The following is a 27296-nucleotide window of genomic DNA, read 5'->3' on the forward strand; positions in this document are numbered from 1 at the left end:
TACATGTTTGCAACTCCATACATATGAGCTCTGAAGGAATGTTTTGGCTGACGTTAAAGGTTTGGCAGAGCAGCAGCAGCAGTGGTATGCCAGGACAAGAAGGTTATGAGCCATTTAGCACAACCCTACTGCTATGTTTTCTTCTTACACTGTGAAAGGAGCTCTGAGAGGACAAATGTGAAACAGCTAAAGGGCTCCTAAGACAAGGTCTCCATTATGTAGACCAGAAGAAGAGGTAAAATAAGGAAGACATGGAGTTACGGGGGGTGGGGGGGGGGTCCTCTAGGGAGAGACCAGGAACGTCATGGGGCATAAAAAACACTCTGGGTTGATGAGGGTTATTGCGAAGGTCTATGTGTGTGGCAAATGTGTGTGTGTGTGGGGGGGGGGCTTCTGGCAGCCATGTGTCAATGTGAGCCTGTTGGAGCACAAATACTGTCAGCGGGGCTTTGTTCAATTCTGAGATCTATATGAACTAACATCTCTTATGGGTTTCCCCCCCCCCTCTTGTTGTGAAACAGTGTTCAGAGGAGCTTTGACCTCTGGAGTACTCACTTTGTCCTAGAGTGCTCTGACACAAAGAGCAGAGATATACAAACCAAAGTACACAGTGGGGTTGTGAAGGGTACACAGCAAACACAAACACAAAACATGGCCACCTTATGGCTAATCATGGCTACCCAGTTAAGGAATGTAGTTTATTAGTTATTCATCAGTACTAAACTGGCTAATTGGTAGAGTGACAGAAAATCGTTAGATCGTTACAATTATTTTGATTCCATTAATCATTTATAGAGCAAAATGCCAAAGACTTCTGTTTTCTGACTCCAGTAATAGTAACTAATTGATTAATTGCAAAAAAATAGACAGACTGTTCAATAATGAAAACAACCATTAACTGTAGCCCTAACTGAAATTACATGTGCATGAGGTTCTCCTCATTACAATATCTTTGTAACACTCTATTTTAAGTCCCCCTTTAGCACTGACAAGCAGCATATACATACATAGCTAATGGTGTACAACACAATATAGCTGCAACTACAGTGGTTCGCTTGCCAACACAGTGTGGCATATAGCTTTGCTTAGATATAATGATTTTAAACTACACATAAATAAATTCTTCTTACAGCATGTTATGAGGTATTTATTACCTGTTTAACGGCATGTACAAATCATCCAGTTTGGTTTAAATATCTGTTCCTAAATGAAAATGTATTTAAAATAGTCTGTTATAAACCATTAATTGGTCAATTTTGAGACGGTTAGGTGGGCTTAAATGGCAGCTATGTAAATGGAAACTGTGCGTACAGAGATTGAGTAGAGGAGATAAGCGAACCCAGCACGACTGAGCACTTGTGCCACAACAGCATGCTTCCCTGAAAGCTTTAATTAAATATTAATCTGATGTCTGACTCTGTCTGCCTGTCTGTAATCCCAACCGCTCCATCCCTGAGACGTAATCTCAGAGAGGAGATGCTCAGAGCTGGGATTAGGGAGGCTGCCGTTCCCCTCCCTCACTCCCTGCCTCCTTCTGGCCCTCCCTGACCAACAGCACAACAGGGAGAGATGATGAATCAAATCACAAGAACGATGTTAGACAGCCTCTGAAAGGTTACAACCCAAATCTACTCTGCAGAGTTATTTAACTGTGACACATTAGACTTTTCTGTACACAAACCTATTTAGAATAGTATTTATCATTTGTTCTGTGTATGTATTATAATATATATGTGTGTGTTTTCCTGTCTGCATAACAGTATGGTGATGAACTCTTGGATACAAAAGGGAGAACATCAGAATAGAGTGGAGTTTGGAGATGGTAGATGTTTAAACTAACATTTATCAGGTCAAAATTTTATGCTTCAGTAGGGCCTGATGCTACATGTGGTTCTTATCTGTATGTGTGTGGCATATTTATTCACAGACCACATATTGTGGGGGTTGCTGTGCTGCACGGCCATACCACAAAGCGAACGCCCATCAAACTCCAGAGAGGAGCAATGGAAGGATGAAAGCGAGCCATAGGAATAATTCAGAGGATTACACAACAACAGAACAGCAAACTATGAGCCTAGCAGCTCCGGCTAGATTGACAGATTCCACTGTAGGACGAGGCCACATCACAACAGGCGGTCAGGCCTGTCCCTGGGGACAAGAGCTGCATAGCTGCTTCTATAAGCTTCATGCGCAACAAAGCCAAAAACACATACAGTCATGGTGATAAATTAAAGACAGACAGAGGGAGACGGGCATACAACAAGACAAAGACGCTGAATGATGGTTGTTTATGGCTGTAAGGCTTCCATCTCTTACTCCCTGTCATTTGCTGGGTGTAGTTGAAAGAAAAGCGTGTGTGCATGTGTGCGTGTGTGTGCGTGTGTACCGTTTCTATTTTGGCAGTTTTGGTTGGGTTTCTCCCCACAAAAATACCCTAAAACGCCTAGATTTGTATTGCTCGTTATAAACGTCCCGGTGACCCCCATGACTGTACACCGCACGCACCTCTGATGTTTTCCGAGAAAAGGGAGCGGAAAAGACAATTGGCTCTGGAGGAGAGCTGCTGGCAGCAAGCTAATTAGCTTCATCCATAAAGAGACAAGAGAGGACAAGAAACCTCAGCCAAGTTCTCGGCTAGTAAAGAAACTCATGACTCTGTCTGTGTGTGTGTGTGTGTGTGAGTGTGTGTGTGTGTGTGAATAGTGCTCCAGTAATCACTGCTCTCGCTCCACTAAGCTCTTGCTGATAGCACACTAAATCAGACAGCTCTGCAGTGCTGGAAAACTCTCGCTCTTTTCCTTTATGCCTCACTCGCATTTCCTCTCTTTCCTTCCCATCGCTCTTGCTCTACCACTCTGTCTCTCCTCATTCCTTTCACGCTGCCTCCCTCCACCTCTCCTCCGACTCCTCTCCACTCATCTTTCACCTTCGTTGTTCCCATGGCTGTGTTCTTCTCATCCGTCTTATCTCACTCTGCTCTGCAGCCGCAGTCTCCATGTGATGCTGACACGATGCCGACTCAGCAGCCGCTTGCACTCAGACAAACATGTTCACGCACACGCATACAGCATGCATGTACGGGATATACACCACACTCACAAACTCTTCAGACTGAGCTCAGTGTGTGGACATGTGCATACTCAGGCCAGATTAAACACATATACACACGGCCAGATCAAACAGGCTTTGCCCAAACTCCATGTGTTCCCTATACACTCAGCACAGACATCAGGATCGATGAATATACAGTCAAAAAGTTTTAAATGGCCTTAAATAGGTACATCATCAACAGAAAATGCTGCCCCTCTTATACATCTGCATGCCTCATGGAACACATGCTTAGTACACAAATGTGAGTTTGACAGATGTTTCTATTGTGGTTCTGGATTTCACACCAATGCACCACTTTGAATTTTACAACCTTCGCCTCCGAGGCTGCAAATCACAAAGTGAGAACTCTGTGAGGCAAAGCTGGAAATACAAGATAATGGGCTTTTCGTGATGTTTTTTTTTTTATTATTATTTTTGGCTTCCTCCATGGAGTCAGTTGCTTGCATGTGCCCTTCCCTGTCATACTGGCTCCCTCACAAAGGCACATGCACACTTTGTTGTGTACAAACACACAACCACCACTATGGAAGAATTAAGCACCAGGCTGCTTGTGCCCTTCAAAAAATAACGTAATAGTGTACCAGACATAAGATACACGCCAGCAGGTCAAACCCCCATACAAAAAAAAACAAAAAACGATCAGACAAATTACGCTGGTATTAAAGTTTCTGATTCACGTGATAATGAATAAATATTTCACCTCATTTCCCCTTGACAAAGACTGTGTCATGATACACGAACTCATAATTTGGTGGACTACAGCTACTTACTTTGACACTTGAGTGCCTGTGTAGTGATCTGGCGGCTACAGGCGTCACACCAGTCCTGCGCAACGGGCTTGGTCTCAAACCAGTGTCCTTCGCCCCTCTCTGCCTTCACACGGGGATCCCCGCCCCGGGGGAAGATGGACCAGGCCTCCCTGCGGGGAGGCTCGGTACGGGCCAGCCTGACGACTCCAGTCCTGCCCTGAGTAAGCCGCTGAAGCGGGAGACCTCTGCTTTCCCCTTGTGCGTGCTCGGAGGAGGAGATGGTCGGACGTCTGCTCTCTCCGCTCCAGGTGTCTCGTCTCCCGTGTGGCGCGTCCCGATGCCGGTGCGCTCCTTTGTCTCCATTTCCATTGGCGACAGATCCGTTTGGCATGACACCGATGCCGAACCTCTTGAGCGAAGTCCCCCTCCGACCACCTGTGTTACGGTTTGAGTCACAGTCGACGTTGCTGTTGCAGTCACTGGCGATGAGCCCGGTTCCACTTTGTCGAGTCCCGGCTGCCGTGCGCATGTCGCAGACCGTGCTGCCATCCTGTCTGTCCCGGTTCGGGCTACGTGGCGCAGCAGGGGCGGCCGGAGCTACGCATCCTTCGCCGGGCATCATTCCGCTTCTCACGGCCGATTCTCCCGCTGGTCCAGGGGGCCAGGGACGAGTTTCCGATGCCCCTTGTGTAGTGATCGAAGCGGACTCCCCGGCGTTCCCTGAACTTCTCCTGCACAGAATCTTCTCCAAAGACAATTTCCTCGGCGGGGTGATTTTCTTCCTGCCGCCGGCCAGTTTGAAGTGCTGCGTGCCCGGGTGCTGCCCCACCACACTCACAGACGCCATTATTCTGCTTGCTCGTAATGCGCGTGTGTTTGGAGTGTGTATTAGTGCGTGTTCAGTCCGTGCCCTGAATGTAAACTCAACTCACGCCTGCGATGTTGTAGTGACGCAGGACTTCTGACGACTTTAAATGCCGCGAGCGCGCTCCCTTTAAAGCGACAGGAGCGCGCGCTAATCCCCGGCTCGACTGAAGGTTTGATTTGGCATTACTTAGTAAAGTATTAAACAGTAATTCACTGAATAACATTTGACTTTGTGAAGACTCATTTTAATTTGTTAGCTGTTTTATTACTCCTGCTACCGGGCCTTTACTATAAATGTAGTCATAGTAATAATCTTCTGAAACCACTTGTACTAAAAGTAGGCTGCAGAGAGTAGACTGGCATGAACCAGAAACCACAAAGATGAAGAGCCTGGAGAGCTACCAGAGGCTGGATTAAGACACATAATAATGACGAGGAATTAAGTTTCCTGTTTCTACAATATGCCAAGATTATTAAAAAATCTGGTATGGCAAACTATAAAAGCAATGTCCTTGACTTACAGGAACTGTTTTTGGCAGTGGAAACTCATATATTGCATGCAATCAGTTATTTTATACTTTTTTTGTAGGTGCTAAAGAGGGCTGGGCAGAAACTACAAATGATCAACTGATGAGCTCAATAAAACATACCAATAACAACAAATGAATCAAACTGTGAGTATAAGACTTAAAAATGTGGGCCTAAAGTATGTGCTGGATAAGTACAGAACAAATGGGGGCCTAATAGCTTTAACAAATAAAAACACAGTGTCACAGTGTGTAGGCTATGAGGAAAGTTATCAAATTTTCCACTTCGCCAAGAGCACGTCATATGAGTGGCAAAAAAAACCCACAGCAGCGGCCCCCCTAACCAAGATGAGAAAGCCCCCGACTACACCCACAGCACTCCTACAACGGCTGAGTGAAAAACTTTCTATTTCACTTTCTGTGCTTTGCAGCGTCACAACAGCTCACTTGACTTCTGTTTTGTTAGAGACGGTTTGCACACACTGACATCCACCCACCACACCGAAGTCAACGTCAAAGTAATACGAGACTGTACTGTTTTCTCACAGTCATCTGTGACCTTACTGACTGATCAGAACATGGTAATTCATCCTCACAGAGCTCTGCTGCCACGGCAAGAGGAGACGTGTTGCTGTTTTTACTCTCACTTGTCAGCCATTCCATTATCCATTATACATTATCAACAGAGGTATTCTCATCAACAAGGTAAGGATGAACCAAAGATTAAACATATGGCAAGAAAGTTCATAGGAAAGAATATTTTATCATTTTCGCAAACCTCATGCATCAACTGTGACCCTTCATAAACAAATAACGAACACTGGGAATTCCCCAGCATTTGAACCACCCTGGCTAATGTCATTTCATCCCGTTTCAAGTTGCTGTGCTGTAAACTGTGTTGGCTTTATGTCGTTAGCTTAAAAAGGAGACGCTGTGGTGAGCCCTGAGTTTCCCCGATTCTGTTACTTCTCTTTTACAGTGAAACTTCTGATAAAATCCAGAGAAATAACTCATTTAAGTTAAACATCAACAGGAGGAGGAGGGAGAAATCTAACATCACACACACACACACACACACACACACACACACACACACACACACACACACACACACACACACACACACACACACACACACACAGGTACAGGTATACAGTCAGTCGGGGCAAATGAATCATTTAAGGTTCTCCAGATGTTGCAGAGCTTCTTATGCGGTACAAAGAGGAAACTTGGCCTTATAAAAACACTCGGGCAGATGACTTGGCATTCATTCACAGTGCTTTATCCTGACAGTCCATCACTGTGGCAGCCTATTAGAAATACAATAGCACTAAAAGGCATTAAGGCATTAATGAGGTTTATATTGAACCGCTGTACTGAGTTGCCCAATACACACACACACACACACACACACACACACACACACACACACACACTGTAAAAATCTATCAGTGGTACTTCTTCCTCTTCCTCCATTCTGTGCTTCTCATCTCTACACTGAGATTTACATTTTATTGATTGTCTTGCTGCTTCTTTCCATAGCCCAGGTCCTTGAAAAGTAGATCCAGCGAACTGCCCGCGAATGCTCGTGAGTGGCAGTTAAACTCGGGCTCTTCACAGGGAGATGGCAGGTGCATTTGTGAGTTAAGGTGTTGAATTTTTGTCACAGAGTGGACGGTCTGGCCGAGCTGGCCTCCAGAGCTGCTTCAGGGCTCACTGCTCCCAGACTACAAGACGGAACAAATACAAACAATCAATATCATACTTTCTAGCCTACTGTATTACGGGATAGTGTGTTTCATCAGAGGAGATGGACTGAACCTAGAACCTCAACTGACCTCTCAATAATGCTGTTGTTACACTGCAGCTCCCTCACCAGAAGCTCCATTTCCTCTTTCAGGCGGTGCATCCTAGAACAAAGGAAGAGATGTTATCAGGACAACTGTCTCTATCTTGCACCCACACACACTCACACTCTCACACATAAACACACAAACCTGGAGACCATCTGGTCCTTGTCTTTGGGTGTGATTCCAGGCTGTTGTCCTGCTCTCTTTGACTGCACACTGAAAAGGATTCTGTCCAAAGCCTGAGGAGGACAGATGAGACATCACATCATCACATCACTGAGAAGCTACATGAGAGACACCACACGTGACCACCTGCATAATAATCCAAAACCTTTTGAATTAATATCCAAAATAAGTCGCAGGAAGACAGAACAAGCAAAATGTTGACCTTGTTTTGGTGCTGTTCACTCATTTCCAGGTCTGCCAACAAGCCTGTGGAGAAGGAGCTGAAGTCCTGCAGTCGGGTCTGCATCTCCAGTAAAGCACTGCAAAGTGGAGTACATTCAGAGCACAGTTCAATAAGTCAAAGCTCTCATCTATTCAATGTGTCGATGCCTGCCGGATCAAAAAACAGATGACAAAAAACCCCCAAAACAACAGGAAAGACGTTAATCTGCTGAAATTTGTTCAATTTGAAGACTGAAATCTACTTTGGTCAATATTAAAAGGAGAAAATAATGTGACCACAGAAAATCTGGATATTTTGTTAACAAGTGAATTGTTGTCATTTATCAATTAAGAAGAGTTTTGAAAATGTATTTTCATCACAATTTCTCCTATGATCAAAACAACACTTAAGCCTCCACACGCCCCACTGTGTCTGGGAAGTCGTGTCTCAATGTGCAATATGCAACCAGACTTATGATTGACTCTTCAGCAGTATGCTGGTGATGCATAAACAAAGCCGCACATAGACACGTTCTTCGTAGTTAGATCTGAAATGGGTACATTCATTCATTCACACAGAAGCAAAAGTGCTTAGAATAAAGTAGAAAACACTTGGTATAAACAGCTGTACTCCATCATTTTTAGATTAAAATCAAGTCACATCCACAACATTATTATAAGTTAATCTGTTTGAGAAGGACTGCTGAATAGCAAAGTCCTGCTGTCCCGTGTTAATCTTCTTCATAAAAGCTTTCATCATCTGTGTGTGTGTGAATGGCTGTCAAACCAAACAAACAGTTTTCTTGTTGTAAGGGATTACAATATCACAGCACAGGAGAATCTGGTCCAGAGTCTGCACTGTGAGTGTGTGGTATTTAAAAATGTGGCCCGAGAGCCTGACCTGACCTGCTCCAGGTCCTTACTGAGGCCAAAAGCTCTTTGTATCGCTGCACGCAGTCCTCTCTGAAGAGAGATTTCACTCGCTTAATGTGGGATGACAGGTGGATTCTGGGAAAGGAGAGTGACAAGCAGATTACAGGAGAGCTCAGAGTAAAACCCGTCAGAGGCTGGACAGCGGCCGTGTGGACACATACTCACTTCTCAAACTTGTGGATTTGCTCATCATTATATGCCAACTCTGTGAAGAAAATAAAAGAGGGTGTTGTCATTTTTTCCAAACACAAGAAGAGAAATAAATACACACTATACGCCAACAAATAAACATACATACTGCCAGTAAGTCTGTCTTTACGATAATGCTGATGAATTACTGTTATCTTCTGCAGCAGCATCTCCATCTTCTGACAGCTGTGGGAGACAAGAGGTCAGAGTTCAAACACCACAAAGCCACAACGTCACCGTGCAGCTTTGAATCACAGAGTACCTCTTATCATTGGCCAGAATCTCTGAGAGCTTGGCCTGTTCTATTTGCAGATGGTCCAGTTTGTTCTGAAAGTCTTGGATGCCGGCAGCGTATATGGGCAAGTGTTCATGGACCTGTAGAGACAGCAGCCACAGACTCTGATACCTCAATCAACAAATCACAAGTCTGCCGCAGGATTAAAGGATCACAGTTCTTTATCCTGTACTACTAATTAGGCTATTCATCCCTATAGTAAACGACAGCAGGGTTGGTATCTGCTGATGGTTGGCCATCAAAAGAGGATGAAAGGCTGAAAGCGTGCAACATCTTTGCTACATGAATTTTGTCATCACTCATTAACCAAAGCATAAATAAATGGAAAAAGCACATCCTTCAACCACAGCAGTCAACCTGGATTCTATGATGCCACTCACCAGCTTCAGCTTTTGACTGTTATCAGCTGGATCTTGGTTTTCTGAAGCATAATGGCCCCTAAGAAAAATAAAGATACAACAGAAATGGCAGGAGAAGGGGTTCGGTTAGATTATGAGAGTATCAGAAATGCAAGAGATCCCAATTCTGACATCACATATTCCCCTCATTCAGCTAAAACACTTGTGGATAAACTCACAGTGTGTGAATCCTGTGCTCTACGTTGAGGCAAGACTGCAATCTAATGGTGATCATTGCGATACTGTGCATTGCTTCTCCACACTCCTTTCGCAACCTCATCCTGAGGAAGAGCAAGAGTGTGAGAGAGGAAATGGAGGTGATCAGAGTTTGGTAAGGATCATTAACTAGAGTCAGACTTCACTTAGCCTTATTTTAGCAGGTGTGTGCCTCACATATAGTTGTAGTATCCTTGCAGGAGCAGCTCTCGGTGTGTGTGCAGCAACTGTACTATCCTCAGATACTGGTGGACCACTCCCACTATTACCTACAGAGAAAAGAGGGGCGGTCAAAAGGAAGTTATAAGTAATTGGTTTGGAGGATTATAATACACACAATCCAATACTTGACAGTAGGTATTGGCGCAACAACAACAAAAAAAAAAATCGGCTGAGCACCAGTACCTTGGAGTAGTTGTAGTCTGCCACTACATCAAACCTTGAAGGGATGACTGGAGTCTCTGCTACAGAGGAGAGGAAAAAACACAACATAATTAAGTTATGGAACACAGTGTGCTACTGTCGTTGTATACAAACCTTCAAAATGCACTCAACTTTTCTATATCTGGGATTGGTATTCAAATACATTTTACTCAACAAAATTTGCATGAAACAGCTGAATCACAAAGATACGTCTGTGTTCTTGAACTATGCGCGATGCTGGGATACAACTCAAATCAAAACTCTTTCACATCTCCCAAGGGGGACAGCAAAGATTACAGAAAAGGAAAAGCATAAGACTTAACAGAAACATATCAAAGGAGAATGTGTCTTTGACTGCTTTACGTTCTCTGAAGGGCAGGCTGGTATTTGCTTCAAGCCCGTAGCTGAGCAGAATGAGGGGCCGAGCAGGGGTTGTACTCGGGAGGTTGACCACCTTCATGTTGCCCTCCAGAGGAAGGTCGTGACCCAGGTACAGCAGATGTTGCAGCTGTACTCCTATACCAGTCTGAGACGCCACCTCCTCGAAAAACACCGACACCCTGAGAGGATTTGGGGGGGGGGGGGACACCTTTTTAAATTTCAGGTCTGATTCTGCATCCTGACTAAATTCTAAGATCATTAACAACCATTTGTCTTCATGGTTTTTAAAATGCTTCACATTTTGAGCTTGTTTGTGGAGTCATGTTTACAATAACCACCATTGTTTTTATGCAAAATATCAACATCCCACTTTGCACTACCTCAGTTACATGAAACCGCCTACTCTTGCGTACTGCTGTAAGGTAAGGTTAGGAAAATACAACTCACCTCGCACTGTATGCAATAATCTACGTGCAGCCATGAAAACAGACAATTTGCCCTTGTTTTACACTGTGGCAATAAAATTATTTAAATGTTTTGAATTTAGGGGAAACACAGGTAAAAATCTGCAGTTTGAAACTCCATTTTGGAAAAAATTAACACCAGTTTCATCCTCCTCATCTTTCCTACGAGTTTTTACTGCCTCCCTGAAGACTGTGACACCCGCCTGACGGACCAGAAATCTAACAAAAGTTTGACAATTAGCAAAAAAGTGTCTGTTATGATTTAAACAGGCCTGTAGTCTGGGAACTGCTTCATTTGTGTGTGATCAAAGTAACATGAGTGATGTTGCACGCATGCAGACCTACGTGTCATAGTGGTGTATGTAAATGCTATGAGCCTTGGCTTGCTGCAGAGAGAAGAGGTGAACTGGCTGCCGCTGCAGAATGTCTGTGGTGGCTGTGAAGAACTGGTCAAAACCCCAACACCTCTCCTGGTCAGCCTCCAGTATACCCGCTAGTACTGGAACCAGCAGCACTGCCAGACCCCTACAGGCAGATATGAGAAAGACATAAGAGGAGTGTGGTTGATGGAGACAATCAAGAAAAAAATAGCATCACGTTTTCAGTTAAGGAGTCACGAAGATGCACGTTTAGATGCTCTTTAACAGGAGACATACTGCGAGAGCTGGCAGCTGTGAGGTAGGTGGTAGCTCCACTCTATAGGTCCATCTGCGACTCGCTGTATGCCAGCTATTGCCCCTATAGGCTTCTCTGTCGTTATTTTATACCTTCACAACAGAACAAACAAGTCAGGTTATTCATGTTTTGCCTGATATGTCTGAATTCCCAAAGAAACAACATGTAGCAAAACATCTTTCTTGATGGGAAAACATAAACATTTGGCACAATTAAAATGGTTTAGTGGTGTTTTATTAACACAGAAAAAATGCCATCTACCATCTGCACAGTGGTAAGATTTCTAATACTGATATGGAACTTTGCTGGGAGATATTAAAATCAAATTCAAAGTCTATGGCTGAAAGGGGTGGAGTCTGAAACTCAGCATTGTGGTCTGAGATTTACTATTTTTCACTATGTGCTTACATGGTGGGTTTGTTCCTGCGAGGTCCTCCATACGGTATGAAGGGAAGACTCCCGGTGGCAGCGTGGTAAAATGTCACACCAATACTCCACAGGTCTACACTCACTCCATAGGCCTTCTGATGAGGCTTACGCAACACAGCACGCTCATACATGTCTGGGTGCTGTGCGTCCAAACACACACAAACACACACACGTCACTCAGTAAAAAGAAAAGACACAAAGAAGTCTGTAGAGGTGCGTATACAGTGATGTTGACTTCATATCCTGACAGCAGTTCAGATTATCATCCAATCGTGATCGTTATCAAGGTGTCCAGAGAAAGCGGTGCTTTGCCCTAACATGTGTTCTTTCCCCAGGAGCCTTTTTTTTTGTCAGGTAACATCTTAAACTGAGGAGGTATTCATAGGTCACACATACACAGTACGCTAATGTGACATATATCATATTGTTATTATTTAGGGACATAAATTAGACAACAGCAGATATATACAATCATTATGAACCATGTAACCTACTGATCGTTGGTCTGACAAATTGTTCTCTACAGGCAGCATTTCCTTGTTCAATTATTTAAAACCTTTATGTTATGATCAATTTGTCCACTAGAGGGCTATCTGGTCCTGACAAAATGATTTTTCTTTGCTCAAGAGCTGGGCTTCACAGTGCCAGTCTCACACAGGATATTCACCTAAAACTTGAGCACATTCACATGTCAGGGTGGGATTTGTAACATACTTACCAGTCAGATACAAAACATAGAAACTGACAGCAAGCTAAGGGAGGGAATCGTGGGACTGTCATGGGAAAATGGAGCTTTTGTAGTAGTAAAGGTAATATGATTCAATGTGGAAAAGCACAGGACATAGACTGCGAAGAAACAACTAGAGTATTAAAAGAAATAACTGAATTGGTGGGAATAAGGGTATTGCATCTTTGACTGTAAAAGTGGTTGCTGTCAAGAAAGGTTCTTTCCTCAAAAACAAGCTACAGTTTGATTACAACACTGACAGACAGCGCTGCTTCTGCTACCAAGCACTGATATCTTTCCCTGGAGCAAAACCAAACTGACAGAGAAGGTTACCAAATGTGCAGCAATCTTATAACTGTTCATCAATAGGGCTCAGTGAGCATGGTTTTTATTGAAGCAATATTATTTATTACACTATTATGTTTCACTTTGTCTTTATTTATTCAGGGTGAATGCACTCAGCAATGTTCCCCAGCACTGAAGCAGTAAAAATATTTTCTGTTCACAGAGTCACCTCATATTCTTTATGGCAGTGGTAACGGAATATAATTCAACAGGCAATGTTGAGATAGCCTGCAGGTTTGTAGTAGTAGAGATGATATGAGGAAACTTCACATGGGGGAAACAAATCTCCATTACACACATGCAGAGATATCAAAGCGGTTTATGAAAATAATGATGCATTTTCCACCGGTGTTTCTTCTGGGAATGTCTTTTGCTGTTTATTACCTTTTTTATTACCTTTGGGGTATGTTCTACAGTATGTTTCTTGTTTAACAAAAACTCCAAATTTCAATGAAATTTGGTCAAACGTTAAAGCAAATCCACTATTTTCCTGGATATGTTAATTATAACACATACAAGGCCATCAATTTCTGCTGATAAAGATTGATTTTTTATGTAAAACACCTTTTTCACTACTAACCTAACAAATCCTAACCAATCATTTTCCAATCAGTTTATTCTGTACCACTGACTGTATATGAAGTTGGACAACATAAGAGCCAAACATGTGAAGTCAAACGTCTCGATCGCCCCCTAGTGGCAGGCTCCAGAACAGCTCATAAAAGAAAAATGCAGTTTATTTGTGGGACTGTTATCTTACCAGGTACTCTTCGGTTCCATAGATGGACAGAAACTTCTCATCATCTTCCAGCTCTCTTGCTGCTCCAAAGTCAGTCAGCTTATAAACAGACTTGCCATCCTCGCCAACCTGCCGCATGATGTTGCCTGGCTTAATGTCCCGGTGTACCACACCATTTTCTCTCAGGTGGTTCATTCCCTGCACTGAGGAGAAGAAGAGAAGGAACACCTCAGTTTAGGTAAATGAAATCGCTGTGAAATACCTAAAATATACACTCACCTACACACTGCAAAACTGTGAGGAACTCTGTTTCAGGCAGCCCAAAGGCATTTTCTGGCTCCTCGAGAAGGCTGAGCAGGCTGCCTCCTGAACAATACTCCATCACCAGCACCTTCTGTTTGGTAGGCAGCTGCAGAGCAAGACACTGGAGAATGAGCTACACTTCCTTCAATGCTTTAAACATTATGAAAACAGTAGGAATAATTGCTGCCTCAAGAACCTCATAATGCCAAAAACCGTTTATACTGTAACTTAGTGAGTAAAGTGACTGAGAATGTACCGGTACTGTATGTATCCATGTATAAACGTATTAAGAAAACCACCTAATCCCAATGTCTGGCAGAGCAGGCTGTGATGGACAAACATAAAACAAATTAGTTAGCATGTGCCCTTCATGAACTGGTCTTGTTCCTCGAACCAACAGAGTGGGGGAAGGGGTGCACTGTCCTGCTCGGGGGTGGCGGGCACTGCCATCAAGTAATGCTTTAGATGGGTGGTACATGTCAAAGAACATGCACATAAATGCCAAGACCCATCTGCCTAAAGTGGAAAGCACTTGGGCTTAACTCCCATCCAAATTAATTTGAAATAAAGTTGCCGCCCTGCTTTACACAGTGATATTTATCTTGTTCAAACACACGGGTGTGTTTTCCCCTTGTCCTTATTTTTGTCTTTCCTCCTCTCATGGTCCCCTTACCTCTTCAACAGCATACAGCCTGACAATATTGCTGTGGTTCAGCTTCCTCAGCATCTCGAACTCTCTCATCTGGACATCATGAGGGCGGTTGTAGCTCGCCATGTTGAACACCTTGACGGCTACCAGCTCACCCAATTTCTGCACGCACACACAGATACGTTTGTATCAGTAACACATCACAGCATCATGTAGGAAGTACAGCCCACATCAGCACTGCCACCACAACCTTTGATTATCTCACATCCTGCTGATGCTTGTGAGGCACAAAGTAAGCTGAAACGTCTGACGCAGCAGAGATGTGACTGAGCTGCCGGGTGCAGAAATGCTTTAGGATGATAAAATCATCTGTAGTGTGGCCGGCTGGCTGCCTACCTTATTGCGTGCCTTGTAGACACTGGCAGTAGCCCCTTGACCGAGGACATCTTGCAAAGACCACAGGTAGTTTGTTGTACTGGCTGTGATCCCTGACATGCTGGAAGTAAGAGACTGAATATATTAATGATTAGTCAGAGAATTTGTAAAGCATTAACAGAGCCTGAGGAAGAGAAATAAGCCCTCTTTGTCTCTGTGCACCGCAGGAGATAAAAAAAACACGAACGTTATAAATTATGAAGCACAATAAGAAACGTAGCGTTAGCTAACCGTAGGTGTTAGTTAGCTAACTGGGGTAGTTTAGTGTATAACAATACCGGTACAATATAACTCTTAATTTATCACAGACAATTAAAGCCAACTAGCTAACGTTACACATAACAAGTTTGATATTTAAACTGACATCCAGTTCGGGGACTTTACACATTAATAACACAGCTAATGACTAATTCTGTTAGCTACAACTACTTAGATAACAATTAAACAGTTTAGTAAGATACTTAGCAGTTCTGTTTAGCTAACTGAAACGTTAGCTTTGCTGTTAACGCTGGCTTACCTGCACGGGTGCTGCAGTTAGCCGTGTTTTAGTCTGAATTCCCTGACCCTTATAGCCTTTAAGTTACTTTATCCCGGGAAATATGGCGTCAAAACAAATGTCACAGACGTCGTCAGTTACAGCTAATGTTGTTCAGAAGCTTTGCGGAAAATCCAACTTGCCTGAAAACAAGAAACGCCTACATACATGTGAAACTTCTTCCGTAGTAACAAACCAAACCGCTGCATACTTGCCTAGTGGCTGCTCCCTGAACAGGTACGACAGAGGGAGGACCCGCTCGGGAGGAAAGTAAGTTAATCTTTCATTTCTTCCTCATGTGGACCCAAACTGTCAGTGAGTTACTTCATGGGTAGCAGCTGCTCGCGTTGCATTGCGGCTTCTGTTTTAGGAAGTATGGGTTTCACGCGGGGCGGACTACGGCGGAAAGACAGCAAAGCGTAAACCCGACAGTCTTCTTCTTCTTCTTCTCTGCCTGAACTTGTGACAGAAACTGTGCGAGTACACAGAGCAAGCAGGCCATCCGCACTGTGGCATCCCGAGGGGTCGAGACCAAATGCTGGAAACCTCCAAGATCATGAATGTTTTTTTTTTGTTTTGTTTTTTATTTTCAAATACACCAAGAGTAAATGTCCTCACTGTTGTTACTTTAAACCCCGCGGCTCACCGTGTTCCACATAACATAAACCTGTGCAACTACATTTGCATGTCTGTACAGGTTATACAGAAATTGGGGCAAGTGGGCCTCTGGGATTCGTAGTTTGGTACATATTTCTCTGAGGTCTTTGTCGCATGGATGCACTGATTCCTGTTTTCCCCCTCCTAATACAGACTCAAGACATCATGTCAAGGTTTCTGCTGACTCTGAGCACCAATCTGATACTCTTTCCTTCTTTTTCCCCCGACTGATTTAAAATCTGCACACAAACTCACTGGAATCTTGCATCTTACAAGCTTTGTAATTTTCTTGTTACTACCGTAATAATAAGGATTAATGTTATTTGATGTTCATGAAGGGTTTACTGTTAGACCCACCCATTTCCAGGTCCACTGGTCTGATACAGTGGACACTTTACAGTATGTGTCTACCTGTTTGCCTGGGTGTCACTTCTTAGTTGCCAAACAGGCTTCTGTTAAAGGGGAACTCCAGAGATTTTCACACATGAAGATGACTCAACATGATGAAAACTACTCAGCCGGTGAGTATAATGTGGGACGCGTGGAGTTTTAAAATGGGAAGTTCCAGTACTTTTGGAGTCTGATCCTTACTAGCAGCAAAAAGTTGGAGTATCTCGTTATTTGCTGCTTTAGTTTTGACTCTTCTATTTTTTTAAAATTACAAATCTCCCTCCTGGGTCTCCAAACTTTACAAAAATGCAATACTAACATCTGAAGTAAGCTTTTAAGAGGGTTTTCCTCTAGTCCACACACCTTAATCAAGTTTCCAGCTGACTATTTTGATTATTGAAACTCTTGGTCCCTCACAGCATGCTTCATAATTATTGTACTTACTTTGAACCAGTACAGATTTCAGTATATTCTGTCATTATTTTTATGGATGATTTTCTCAAAGGAAATATGTTACATTTTCTCTTTATTGTTACAAACATCAAATAATTTGAGAATCTTTATATAGCAAGCAATGTTTATTTAAAAAAAAAAAAACTGATCTACTACAAGAACTACACATAGAATTATATAAGGCCTATTTGATTAAACTACTATTGCTATTACTGTACAATATTGTACCAAAAAAGAGTGTACCTCTGTAATGTACAACATTGTATATACAAAGTACATCTGAACACAGGATTCTCCAGTAATACAGAGACAACTATAAATAGATTTGACATTACAGTCTCTTTTTTTTTTTTTAGTTCTGCTGTTTTCAAATGGACACAAAAATGCATATTTAACAATATTCAATTCTGACAAAATCATCCCCACACAGTTAGTCCACACGCAAGCCAAATTGTTCAAGTGCACGATGATTGATTTGAGATCGAAGAAGGTCCCAGCTCCCCTTGACAGCACAGCCAGGACAAAACACACCAACCAACCACATGCACGTCTGTATGTGTGAGCGTGTGTGTGTGCTTTGATAAGGCGAGTTCATCTCTCGCCACAAAGACACATCATCACCACCCCCCACCCCACCCCCACAGTTGTCACGATGAGGTAAGAGCAACACAAATACACCAGGTAATACACAGTAACAGTAAACATAGATTATTAAAAAACCTTAACAGTTCTAATTCATTACCCGGTAGAGATAGTACAGGAATGCAGTGTGTGCTGTATTTCTGGGTGAAGGGTTGAGGTGAAGGGGAATATTAGGACATCTATGGAAAATTAGTTCAATGCTTTTTCAAGAAGGTGAAACTAAACAAAAAAGGCTTTATCTACCCTGAATGGCAGGTACTTTTGAAGTCAGAGTTTGCAAAATTATCCATACATGTTCTGAAATTCATCATCAGATCTAATTTTTGTGAAGGTACATTTTAGTAAATAACCCCCCCCCCAAAAAAAAGAAAAGTTTAAGTCCTTGGATTTGGGTTTCCTCATTATCTTTCTGTTTAAAGCTGGTCTGCCACTGGTGTTGTTACAGCAGCGACTGAAGACTTCAGATTTCATGCATCTCTGCAGATTTCTATTAAAAAAAAGAAAAAAAATGTGGTCACAAGTACACAGCGCACATGCATTCAGCACACGGGACAGGTGTTTTCCTGTGGGCGTCTCCAGACAGTCGCTGTCGGGTGTCATCCCTTCATGAGAGGTGGGGGTTGGGGTGAGGTGCATACACACGTGCTCTACATCCACACATGCTCATACAGATGCGCGCACACATGCACACATCCAGACAGCTACACAGTTCAACATTTTACCGTTACAGATTCTGAGCATTAATAAACTCATAAACTGGAAAAAAAAAACAATAATAAAAGCAAAGTTTGCTTAAGAACGCATTGGATGAGGTGGTTGGTTGTGCTATCTAAATGCACTCAGGAGGATCCTCAGCTCCACGCTTCCAGTTATCATCATGATTATAACACATACATACACACCATTAGAATAATAAAACCCTTTTTTTTTTTACTGTTAAGTATGAAGTATATAGTTAAAGGAGCAAGACTTTGTTTGAAGTCATCCTGTAGCTGGTACTGCAGATATATAAACTGATGCAATCAGCCAGCTCGCCGCTATGGCTGCTGTTTATGGCCCCAGCATGCAAGGAAAACCTGAAAGGCGTTTAGCTGCCAAAAAACACCGCCGCACACGCATTTGGAGAAAATGTGTGTGCGTGTGTGTTTAAAGTCCAACATTACCTATAAAAAATGCTGGGTTTCAGTGGTCCTCTACAAACACAATAGAGCTGCAGGAGGGAAGCAGCATAATGCCTCAAACTACCAGCTTTCATTATCTTTATTGCTATATTTGCGTTTAGAATGACTGTTGTTTTGGAGAACACTGACTCCTGCTATGCTCCTGTTGTTGTTGGTACTAGTACTGAACAACAATAATAATAATAATTAAAAAAAAATCACCAACATATCAAACACCGGAGGAAGAGATAAAATAAAGCTCTGGATCACATGACTTCACTGATATTTGGCCCAGTTTTTTTTTTTTTTTCCTTTCATCATCAACCAAAAGTCCACTTTTATCTGCAGTCTTCCACTTCTGAAGCAGCAAGTGAGTGACTTTCATTTCTACACACAATGAAAGCTTAGCATTTCACAGTCTATTCTCAGGAATCAAACACTCCCTTCCAGTCCGCTAGTCGTGGGTCACTAAAAAGAAAAGAGAAACTGTCATGTCTACTATACAAAAATCAAACAGTGCTTTTTGTTCCTCACTTAGATCTGTGTGTAAAGGCAAGTAACACTCTTGCACGCTCACTCAAACACAATTTCAAACATCACAAACTAGTGTACGTAAGTTGTAGGTCTGCAGGTGTCCGTCCTGAGTCCTGTTCCCTTGTACAAGATTTTAAAATCCAGCGAAGCCTGGAATCTCTGAGGTGGCAAAGAAAAAGAAGTGTCTTTGAAGGGTGTTCACTAAGCTACATCCCGTGATGGTTGACCTGTAGCAAGCAGAGCTGCCAGGAGAGGGCAGAAAAAACTCAACAATCTAAAGGGAACATGGCGTTTTAAGAACTCGCCTGGACACCAACAAGTGAATGCTACACATGCGTAGTGGGTTAGGTCTTGAGTGAAACAAAGTGAAGTGCTTTCTGCACCTGGTAGAAGAGCTGTAAGAGTCCAAGAGTTTGAAAGAATCAGTATCGTGGATCAGACTGGGAGAGTCCTAAGCTGGACAGGATTTGTCATTAGACTGGGGTGGAGGAGGGGGAGGGGGAGTGTGTGGGAGAGAGTGTGTGTGCCCTGTGGGTGGAGGAGGAGTAGTAGGGGGCACAGTAGAGGTTGGCGAACCCATGGCTGGACTGCCACCTCCTCCGCTCTTTGGAAACACCACCGGCTTGGGCCTTGTTGCTGGGGGGCGCAGCTCTCTAAAGGAAGGTACAGATGAGGAGAGGGAGGAAGAGGAGAGAGAGGGGGATGTGGCTGAGGGAAGAGGGCTCCGCGGCTGGCTCTTGGCCGGGCGGAAGGAGGAGGGCACGTCACTGGCGGAGGAGGCGCTGCGCTGGAGTGGGTGGGCGTGCGAGGAGCCCCCCTCGCTGTCCCGTAACAGACGGGAGTGGAGTGGACTGGAGGGCTCTGAGGCGCCTCCTCCTACTCCTCCGCCACCCACACCTTTCAGCTGCTCCAGTGTGTCCAGGACCACGTCAGGGGTGTGTGTGTGTTTCGACGTGCTTTGTCTCTCCAACTTACTGAGCTCAGTCAGTGCAGAGCTCATTGTAGCATCCATGTCCTGGTACGTGAGAGGCAGACATAAAAGTCAAAATTAGTTTGTGCATAAGACGTTGGGATGGAAGCTGGGGATGTAACTGATCTGTACCTGTGAGTTGGGCTCTACGGGGGGTAAGACTTCAGGGTCCAGTGGTCTGTGGTTGCTGAAGCTCTTAGAGCGCCCTGCTGGAGTCGTCTTTCGTAATTGTGGACTCTCCACCTAAATGTTCATATGCCCTCCTTTAAATGCTTGCCAAAATTAAACAAAACAATCTGTTCATGACATAAAAATGTTGACGTTAGAGAGGTTAGAGTACCTTGGTCTTAAGAGACGAGTGGCGAGCGACTGAGTTGAGGATGCAGTGAGCGCTGACGGGTCGTTTGTCTCCAGTTTCTTTCACCAGAGCAGCACCAACAGGAAGAGATGCTGTTCTCACGCCTCCTCCTCCTCCGCTGGCTCCTGAGCCGGTACTGTCGCTGTCTGAGCTCCGGAACGTTCTCCGGATGTTCCCGGACTCTGGACGTTTCCTCATCCTGAATAAGACAAATATTTGAGTTTGTTTTTTTTGTTTAATATGTTGATTTGAGGGTTCAGCCAACTCAGGAAAAAAATCTGAAGGAAAGAAATCTTCCATTTCTATATCAAATGTTGTGATTTTTATTTTTTTTGTTGTTGTTGACTTCCACATATCAACCCGAAAGCTTAAGTTGCAAATGAAAATCTATGATGCAGTGTAAATGGTCTGTATCTGTAGATGAGACACACTTCTGGAGGTTGGCTAGGTAGATGTCGGCCACATGAGCTCCAGTAGGAGAGGCAGCGCTGCCGCGAGTAGACACCCTCTCCTCCAGCAGGTCCCTGCTGTCCACATCAGGCTTTGGACTTCCCCTGCCCCCGTCAGACCTGAAACAATTGAGAAATCATGTATAAATTACTGTACCATCTTGCACCAATCCAGCCGAGGAGGAACCTTCTCCCAGACTTATGTATTATTTCGGCAAGCTGACTTGAGCTGCAAAATACAACACGGAAAGTTGAAAAGGAAGTTGATCTGCTGTGATATGCAATTTGCTTCATGTCATAGCGGATTAACTTCCTCAACTGCGGGAGTTTCCACTGAACTACTTTCTGTGTTTACCTTTGATCAGATAAAAGAACAAGTGTCATTCCTATTTATGCATCTCTTTTTATAGAAGGCTCATTGCCTTGATGGTTGGGATTTCCCAAACATCTACAACAAAGGCAATGAGGAAAACGTTACCATGATCTACTTTCACAACAGACAAAATTATGAGAATAACACCAAGGTTGACAAATACTGCGATTGCTCAACCAAAATGTAATTCTGACGTGCCAGTGGAGCATATCTTACGTGTCTTGCACCACAATGTACTGGTGTGGCACCAGTCCATCCACTCCGTTGTGTCGTCCCTCCCACCAGTCGTCGGAGGCTCGCTGGTACAGGAGCAGAGATGCACCCTTCTTGAATGATAGCTCCCGACTAGTCCGGCCAGAGTAGTCAAACCGAGCGATGGCCTCGAATGGGTCAGACTCTGAAACAGCCAAGGAGCCTGAGATTCAGAGGATGGTGGACCGACAAGAGAAGCAACGGAGAAGCCGGGGGAGGGAGGGGGTCAGCAACAAACAGGAGAGAAAAAGGGAGGTGGAAAAAAAGGAGCCACATTAGTGCATAGCAGGTTAGTGCTACTTGATCTGGTGACCTTCCATATGTTACAAGTGCTGAGCAGTAACAAAGCAGCATAATCAACAGGTTACTGGGAGTAGAACACGAGCTGGTTTAAATGGTTAGAGGAGCAGTAATTGTGAGAAAAGCAGGAAGAGAGCACATAAACTGTTGACAAGGATATAACTGGTATATAAAGTGCATGTTCTGCATGTAGTTCTGTTTTTGTCTGTGTGTGTGTGTGTGTGTGTGAGCAGGGCTGTACGATATGACGATATCTATCATCTGACAGCAGAAAAACATTTCATATTCTCAGTTCTCTATAGAAGTAATTCTTTACAGCAGTAACAGTATGGCAATGCAACGATTTTGTGGCGAGCAGTGTAGAATGAGGGACAGGAAGCAGCTCTCTGAGATGTCGTGGGTGAGAACATCCATAACACGAGTTGTTTTTTTATAAAACAACCCGTTGATGAATGAAGTCAAACGAGCAGACACAGGGAGAAACACAAAGAGGTGGGGCAAGTCGGTGTGTATGTATGACCTCTTTTACCACATGTGAAAGAATTATGTGTTTTCTGTTTGCCTTTTAATATTTTATACATTAATATTTTCATACTTTGTTATGTGTTTAAGAAAATATTTGCATGAAAGTTCGAATGAAATTAGAAAAATAACAATGAGTAAGTAAATTTAGTATATACACGATACAGACGAAAGTATTGGGACATGTGACCATTACACCAACAGGGATTTGCATACACAGACCACTTTGGAGCTATAACAGCATAACATTTGTGAGGTCCTGACCACTGATGTTGGACAAAAAGGCCCGGCTTACAGTCTCCATTCCAGTTCATCTCAAAGGTGTTCAATGAGATTGAGCCCAACTTCCGAACAGCCCCATAAAGAGGTTTGTCTGGATACTTTTGTCTATATAGTGTACTTTAATGGATAAAAGGTCTATACTCATGGTCATTAAATTAGCATAGTGGTATATACAGTGTGGTACACAGTGGTATATATGAAACAACCTGTTTAGGGATATGAGATTTTGTCATATCACACAGCCATTTGTTTGTGTGTTTGTGTGTGTGTGTGTGTGTGTGTGTGTGTGTGTGTTATGCACCGTCTTCGCTGTTGTGGCTGACTGAGACGGTGTCAGGTGCAGGCTCTTCCACAAGCGGGGGCTCACAGTGTGGACTGTCACTAATGTGGACAGAGAGGGAAGATGAGGTTAGAGGACATAACTACAAAAGTCTCAGTCTGGCAACACGTGTTGATGACTCACAGCCTCTTCTGAATCACATTAGCTCACGCACAACACCGCTGCTGGGTGTTGAGATTAAACCAGTTGTGTGCTGTCTGTCTCTCTACTTGTATTTCAGGCCCTATGAGAACTAAAGCTGAGCTGAGGTGCCATAGTCAGGATTTTAGGGTTAGGGTTAGGGTAACACTTTCTGTCTGCACTTCCCACAGTATAGAGTGAGAGCTGCTCCTCCAGTGTGACTTGCAGTCTAAACAACTGCACTGACTGGCAGTCATCATAATAAGTGGTGCCGAGGCTTGTCATTAAAATTGAAAGTTGGCCCTTGTGTTCATTCTGGTGCGTGCAAGTGTGCGCGTGTTGTGTTCTCCCAGGCCAATGTGGTCAGGCGGTACTTTAATCTGCTGTGTGATGGACGGTAAGCTGATCCTCGTGGCCCCCCTGGCCCTAAGCGGAGCAGACAGACTGAGCCTCCCATCACTCCACTGCAGGCCCTAAATCAACCCCCCCCCCCCGCCCCACACCACCTTCTTTCTGGCCTCCTCATCATCTCCAAGCCCCCTCGAGTTGGATAAGTTGGATACCAATAAGGACAAGACATTCGCTAATTTCCTACTAGCTTTTAACAATTCAAATGTGACTTAATCACTCCTTTAAACTGCCCTCAGACACACACTCACCAGAAGTCATCTCCAGCTCCAGGGATGGTGTAGATGGGGCCCTGCAGGTCCTGCAGTCCAGGGAAAATGGTGTCATGGTGGATGATGATAGTTTTAATGAGCTCGTTGACGTGGGCCTGACAAGAGACCTGGTCGTGGCCCTCGGGGACAGACATCAGGGTGGGACCAAAACAGATGGCCAAGTTGTAGGGGTCCATCATGTTCTCCTCGCTGTACTGAGACAAGCTGGGCAGAAGGAAAAGCGGAGTCATTTAGAGGGCGTTACCGTCATCGTCCTCTCTTAAACATATATACAAATCAGACAGTGCACATTAACAACCATGACATGTCATTTACAGTCTGCATCACCCGCTGCTTGTGAATAATGTGTGTATGTTGGATTGCACGAGGTCCAACGGTAAACACCGTCCAAGCCTGCATCATTACATCATTTAATTTGTACACTGTGGTGCTAGAGGCCCTGATAGTGGTGTGTGTGTGTGTCCATGTGTGGGTTTCAGTGTGTGAGATGAAGCAGGAGCAATGGGTTAGCTGGAAATCACATAAAGCAAAAGAAGTAGCTCTCCTTCTGTTTCTATGCAAACGGTCTGGGACCTCCTGGTTTACCCAGGAGTCTCAAATATCATGACCCCCACCACCTCCCATTTCTTTTTGCCTTTCACTCCTTTTTGGTACTTTCCTCGACTGGACGGCTTTGTCATGGATCTTAGGGATGGTGTGCGATGGATTCTTCAAATTCTTATGTCCTTGCCTTTTTAAACAGATTGGCTTGGTGGTTAATGTGAGCAAACTAAGATACTACAGTGGAGAGTGGAAAAAAGAATTCTCTACATTTGTGCCGAATTCATCCGAATTCCTCTAATTCACCCGGGCCTCAAGTCAATTCTGTGACATGAAGTGAAGAGGCGCATTCATGAAAGACATTCCTGTCTTGTACTGTGAAATCTCTAAAATTCCTCCTGGCCGAAGTGGAGATGTGATCAACACATGCAGGTTTTCTGAGGACACTGTTGTAAGATAAGAATTTCCAAACCAAGGATTCACTTTTCCAAATGAATGTCAAATACTTCAATAATTAAACACGCTAAAGCATACAACTGTTTTATGTCACCGTTTTATGCAGGGGCGGCTCCTCCATTATTGTAACTTTGAAGGATCTGACCACATTTTATGACTAACTTATTATTTTTCAGGACTGTATGTGATGTTGGGCTATAAAAGACATGACTTGGAAATTCCTAATGGAGAGAAGCTTCCATTTCCTTGAGAAAAAAAGCAGAAATATTCTTTGCACTTTGAACTTTCATTAAGATCCACACTTGACTTCCCACAAAGGTTGAAGGATGTTTAGAACTGGTGTGAGGAGGTCAAATAAAGGCCTATTAACCTCATTCTCGTGTTTATTTATCATGTTTATGAGTGAGTATGGGGTAAAGGATGCTCTCTAAATGTTGAAAGGTGTGCGTGTGTGTGTGTGTGTGTGTGCATCCTGCTGCTCACTGGTTGAGGAAGGCGAATAAGTATCTCATGATGATGAGGGTTTTGCTTGGCAGAGATTGCAGAACTTTCTTAATGTGGACTGCCCGCTCCTGGAGGCTCTCCATCGCTGGAAAATAACGCAGCCACGACACCCAAGAGATTACTCACACAATAAAACACATAAACACACACTCACATAAAACAAACCAAAGGATGAGAGACTTACAGACACAGGATATGAGGTCATGGAAGACTTCCTTAGGGAACAGGGCGTGGTCCAGTCCTCTGAAGTAGAGCTTCAGGACGCCAGCAATGGAGTCCATGTCGTGGTCATTCTGGTCTCCGGCCAGCGGGTCCTCACCTACATCCGGACAAGAGGACAGAGAGGAGAGGGAGGAAGGAGTGGGACAGAAAAGATAATAAAGCACTGGACAAACTGATTAAAATTCTCATTTTTCCTGCCGGATGGACAGTCTTACCTCTCTCAAAGGCATTCTTGATGTCATTGACCTCCACCTGAGAGCCTGACACTCTGAAGATGCCTTCATGCTGCAGACCTACACAGACGTAAGTACATGCAAATTTTGTATTTTTGTTTCAAGCACAGAAATTCTGCTAAAATTAAAAATTAAAATGAAAAAGTTTAATTTTATCCAGAACTAATCACATATGACATGACAATGAAACCAATCAGTGCACAGGAAAAGCCGATGCTAAACCTATCACATCACTGGAGCATTTTACTCACCATGGCGACTGATGAAGCGGATGCAGCTCTCGACCATCAGAGGAATGGCTTCACTGGAGTCCTAAAAAAAAGACGAAGAACAATTATTCCCAATAGAGGAAGACAAGGCAGGGGGCTGCTGTGTGGAAATAAAACTCAGTGCACTTCTTGTCAGGAGGATTTCCTCACACACACGTCTGCGCACTCACATGCACCGGTGCACACATGAACGTATGGGGGAAGGAGGGTGGGCACTGTACCTAGCTGTTGCTAGGAGACGGCACTTTTTCCTTTTCCCTTTGTTTGTTTTGGGCTTTCCAGAAATCTCTGCAGGGTATAGACTGTGGAGTTTATGTTGTATGATATATGTACCCGCTGCTGGGCGACTCTCATTGCTAGTTTTAATACATTGAAAAAAACTGACTATCATTTGAAGTGATCAGCAGTTGATTTCTGTGTTAAGTGGGAGCTCATGTCCAAAACACCCACAAGGGGGAGCCACAAACGTGAGATTACCCAGCGAAGCAGTTGTTTTTGATGACTAAATTTTTCCTTCGGGTTGCATGACCTGAGTGTGTGGATTCAACAGTAGATATGAATTTATATATTTGCACAGGTTACATGTCATATTAACCAAAGTGCTGTCCACCTCTAGGTGCTCATACGTCCAAGAAAAGAGTTAAAAACAAAGCTACGGCAGCTTGAACCCGACAGCCAATCAGAAACAAACATACACAGACACACACACACACACACACACACACACACACACACACACTTATGACAGATAATTACCTGCTTCCGTACTGACGAGTTCCTCCGTCCACTACACAGAGAGCGATGTGAGAGAAAGAAACGGCACTCTGTCATTATGTCTCTGGAGAAAGTCTATTTATACTCACAAGTCTGGTAACACTTTATTTGTACACACAGACACATATGCACATGTGTTGAGAATATCTATAAACAGTGACAGGAAAAATAATACCCCTGGTTGCCGAG

The 27296-nt window shown here is 43.7% G+C and overlaps 3 protein-coding genes across 7 annotated transcripts in view; all 3 read right to left on the reverse strand.

The window, feature by feature from the left end:
- rassf5 (Ras association domain family member 5) overlaps window positions 1–5716 on the reverse strand; it is a 28149-nt gene extending 22433 nt beyond the window's left edge. For both annotated transcript variants that reach the window (XM_046384169.1, XM_046384168.1), the window contains exon 1: window positions 3882–5716. In XM_046384169.1, the coding sequence (XP_046240125.1) occupies window positions 3882–4707 (826 nt within the window). In that variant the 5' untranslated portion in view covers window positions 4708–5716. The remainder of the gene's footprint in view (window positions 1–3881) is intronic.
- A 281-nt stretch (window positions 5717–5997) lies between these two features.
- ikbke (inhibitor of nuclear factor kappa B kinase subunit epsilon) lies at window positions 5998–16159 on the reverse strand. Of its 2 annotated transcripts, none has more exons than XM_046384166.1 (21): window positions 15843–16159; window positions 15054–15153; window positions 14682–14819; window positions 13985–14114; window positions 13727–13908; window positions 11874–12034; window positions 11447–11557; window positions 11136–11315; window positions 10309–10505; window positions 9928–9986; window positions 9700–9791; window positions 9486–9587; window positions 9289–9346; window positions 8876–8988; window positions 8723–8799; window positions 8590–8629; window positions 8398–8499; window positions 7493–7589; window positions 7252–7343; window positions 7093–7164; window positions 5998–6981 (listed from the first exon to the last, which is right to left on the reverse strand). In XM_046384166.1, the coding sequence occupies exons 2-21, from the start codon at window positions 15150–15152 to the stop codon at window positions 6918–6920; spliced, it is 2166 nt and encodes a 721-aa protein (XP_046240122.1). In that variant the 5' UTR covers window position 15153; window positions 15843–16159; the 3' UTR covers window positions 5998–6917. The 2 variants fall into 2 exon arrangements, with proteins under 2 accessions (XP_046240122.1, XP_046240121.1); XM_046384165.1 differs by having other exon boundaries at window positions 15610–16159.
- A 1074-nt stretch (window positions 16160–17233) lies between these two features.
- srgap2 (SLIT-ROBO Rho GTPase activating protein 2) overlaps window positions 17234–27296 on the reverse strand; it is a 51991-nt gene continuing 41928 nt past the window's right edge. For 2 of the 3 annotated variants that reach the window (XM_046384172.1, XM_046384175.1), the window contains exons 12-23: window positions 27090–27120; window positions 26316–26376; window positions 26047–26124; window positions 25794–25928; window positions 25589–25694; window positions 24089–24313; window positions 23271–23350; window positions 21830–22028; window positions 21223–21360; window positions 20774–20990; window positions 20566–20676; window positions 17234–20478 (exon numbers count right to left, since the gene is read on the reverse strand). In XM_046384172.1, the coding sequence (XP_046240128.1) occupies window positions 19915–20478; window positions 20566–20676; window positions 20774–20990; window positions 21223–21360; window positions 21830–22028; window positions 23271–23350; window positions 24089–24313; window positions 25589–25694; window positions 25794–25928; window positions 26047–26124; window positions 26316–26376; window positions 27090–27120 (1945 nt within the window). In that variant the 3' untranslated portion in view covers window positions 17234–19914. The remainder of the gene's footprint in view (window positions 20479–20565; window positions 20677–20773; window positions 20991–21222; window positions 21361–21829; window positions 22029–23270; window positions 23351–24088; window positions 24314–25588; window positions 25695–25793; window positions 25929–26046; window positions 26125–26315; window positions 26377–27089; window positions 27121–27296) is intronic. The other variant, XM_046384173.1, reaches the window with a different exon arrangement.

This window comes from Scatophagus argus, chromosome 3 (assembly GCF_020382885.2).
Source record: "Scatophagus argus isolate fScaArg1 chromosome 3, fScaArg1.pri, whole genome shotgun sequence".
Classification (NCBI taxonomy): domain Eukaryota; kingdom Metazoa; phylum Chordata; class Actinopteri; family Scatophagidae; genus Scatophagus; species Scatophagus argus.